Source organism: Cynoglossus semilaevis, chromosome 4 (genome assembly GCF_000523025.1).
Source record: "Cynoglossus semilaevis isolate Cse_v1.0 chromosome 4, Cse_v1.0, whole genome shotgun sequence".
Taxonomy (NCBI): domain Eukaryota; kingdom Metazoa; phylum Chordata; class Actinopteri; order Pleuronectiformes; family Cynoglossidae; genus Cynoglossus; species Cynoglossus semilaevis.
Genome location: NC_024310.1, coordinates 19,029,666 through 19,032,811, shown reverse-complemented (window position 1 = coordinate 19,032,811; position 3,146 = coordinate 19,029,666). Strand labels below are relative to the sequence as shown.

Sequence of the window (3,146 nt, the reverse complement as noted above, 5' to 3'; positions counted from 1 at the left end):
TATATTTTTAATTCAGTCATTAACAAAAACTCCTAAGTTGACATTAGTCAAGAAATGTGTTAAAAAAATTATAAAAAAAAAAAGACTTTCAAAAGGAAAGGATTTGAAAGAATACATGGACTGTAATTAAATGTGTCGTTTCATTCTAACTCCCTGGCTTCATTCCTTCCTTTCCTTCCTTTCCTACTTTGTGTACAGTTCTCCCAGCAGCCTTGAGGGAGTCACAAGGTCCAGACGTCTGTGTGATCCACTTTTTTTCCCTCTGAGGACCAGGGCGTACCTCCCTCTCCTCCTCCACATTCTTCCCCTCCTTAATATTACTCCGGCAGCTCTCTCCTCTCTCCTCCGTGTCTCCTCTTTTATCCCCCTCTTTTCTCCTCTCTCTTACGGTGGATTCATGCTCAGCTGCCGCCCTCCACGCTCGCCATGCAGAACAACCATCACCACAAGGAACATCTCTATAAGATCCTCGTCATAGGTGACCTCGGGGTCGGGAAGACCAGCATCATCAAGCGCTATGTCCACCACAACTTCAGCCCCAACTACAGAGCCACCATCGGGGTGGACTTCGCCCTCAAGGTCCTCAACTGGGACCAGGAGACCGTGCGCCTCCAGCTGTGGGACATCGCAGGTACAGACCAACTTTTACGCACGGTTCGCGTCGGAACACGACCGTGCAGCGGAGGGCATTTAAATCAAACAAGGTTTCGCGACTTATTATGTTGCGTGTTTCGACCATTTCAAGTTTCGAGAAAAAAAAAAAGTGTCTGAAATTACAGTTGATTTATTTTGTTTGTCGTTTTCTTTCCGTTCTTTTGCCAAGACACAAACTAATGTTTGAAGCTCCGAAAATTATGGAGATAAAATATTTCTTTGTCTTTTCAGTTTTTCACTTTGAGATACAGACAATATGTCAAACATTATTATGTCAAATACAACATTCCCAGGATGCACCGACTGACGCATAAAAAATGATTGGCTTAGCCGAGTTTGGTTACACATTAACGCAATGACATACTCCCCAGGGGATACACTACTAACAGATAATATGGGCATGTACTGTTATATATAGCATATATTTGTGAATTAACTGAATCAATATATATTTTCTTTATCGATTAGTTCATTCAGTTTGTTTTTAACTTGAAATCATGAGGACCAATAGCATATGGCTTCTGCCGTAATCTGACATATATCATGATCTGATATGAAAATACCTCATGATCTTAACAACACCACATCAACAACCAATGGCTTCAGACTATTAGTAGTAGTAGACCTATGGTTAAAAAAAACTTGGCCATTAAATAATTTGACAATTGATAAAGTTAACTCAAAGCCAAAAAGGATTTGTCATCCATGTAATATATGACAAATAACAAATCTAGCACGATTTGTCATCCATGTAATATATGACAACAAATCTAGCAGCTACAGCGGCCTGGTCTCACATGAGTGTCGGCTGAGGTTTAGAGGAATTCGATGACCTGCTGCTCTCTCCCCTCCTGTACTCCCTTTGCAGTAAATGCGAAACAGTCATGTGTTCCGACCTCATGTGAGGCAGATTTGAGTTCCAAGCCCTTGTATGCAGAAAAAAAAAAAAAAGATTCTATTGTGATGTGAGAGTGACTACCAACCCCCCCGCCCCCCTTCCCCGACCAACTGCCTCTACCCTCCCTCCTGGAAAATAGCACCACGGGTCTCGTACAGTAAGTACTCCAACCATCGGCCTGCACCTAAAGTGACGTGCATTCTTACGATTGGTTCATAGCAATCACAAAATATAAGTGTGGTAAATACATGTTGTAATTCAACATATCTACCAGTATCCTCTACTTTTGGAAATATATTTGGAGACAGCTTTTCCCATGTCACCGAATTGATAAATTACTCCTTTTTTCTTTGACCCTGGCCCCCCGTTCTATTTCTGTCCGCTTTTTTTCCCGTGGCCTACAGTGTCACAGTGGCCTGAGAACACGAGACTGATTGAGAAATATACCTATAAATATATAAATATATATACATACATACATGTATTTATGTATAAATAGTCTGATAATAGCACATTAGTCTTCGTGAGCTCTTCAAACAGTCAAACAAATATAACTTTTCACTTCTTCACTAACAAAATACAAATATATACAATATACAACTTAATTATATGTGGATTTAAAATGCTCTTTATTATATATTAATATGTAATGCCCCAAAAAAACTTACTCTGAAAGTCAGAAACTAACTTTCATTTGGTATAGAATAACATTTTATGACGCAACAAATTGGGCATCTTTCAGGCCAAGGACCTTCAAAATGAGGGGCATATTTATAATGGTTTACTATACTGTATGTCATTTAAATTTGTTATTTTTTATCTATTTATTTCCAGCCTCTAACTTGCAACAATATGTTGATTTCATGGGAATGTATATTTAAATGCATGTATTTAAAAGCAAGTCCTCCCTGCAGTACCAGCAGGAACCGCTAGGGTTCATTTCTGATGGACCCCTGTTATAATGGGTATTAACATGAACGACATCCCTTGCGATATGTATTATTTTGTGACATTATTATATGTTAATGTCTTCATGAAGCTCCGCTTTTTGTACAAAGCAAAAGATGAAGAGGAAGATGAAGAGGAATAACTGTCACGGAAATGACTCCCTTCTGTTTTAGTATTCCTTTTGAACGAGCGACTGTTGGCTTTTATGCTGTGTAAAAAAAAAATGTATTTGCCACGAGCTGTTGCTTGCTCCGCAAGTAACGTAGGAACTAGAACTGGTGGGTGAAGTAAAAATCAGTGTGTAATGTTTGTGTGTGTTTGTGTGCGTGCGTGTGCCTTCCAGGTCAGGAGAGGTTCGGCAACATGACCCGCGTGTACTACCGGGAGGCCATGGGCGCTCGTCTTGGCCGTCACGGGGCCCGCCTCTTTCGAGGCTGTGACCAAATGGAAGGAGGACTTGGATTCCAAACTGACACTTGCCAATGGGAAACACATAGCCACCGTGCTTTTGGCGAACAAATGTGACCAAGGTCGGGACGTGCTCACGAATAACGGAATTAAGATGGAGCAGTTCTGCCAGGAGAACGGCTTCGTGGGATGGTTCGAGACATCGGCAAAGGTGAGGGCTTACACACACACACACACA

The 3,146-nt window shown here is 40.9% G+C and overlaps 1 protein-coding gene across 1 annotated transcript in view; it reads left to right on the top strand.

Annotated features, from left to right (window-relative positions):
• Positions 1 to 93: 93 nt before the first annotated feature.
• rab38a (RAB38a, member RAS oncogene family) overlaps positions 94 to 3,146 on the top strand; it is a 6,655-nt gene continuing 3,602 nt past the window's right edge. Inside the window, 3 exon segments of the mRNA XM_008309823.3 lie at positions 94 to 631; positions 2,844 to 2,898; positions 2,900 to 3,119. Of these exon segments, the coding sequence (XP_008308045.2) occupies positions 427 to 631; positions 2,844 to 2,898; positions 2,900 to 3,119 (480 nt within the window). The 5' untranslated portion in view covers positions 94 to 426.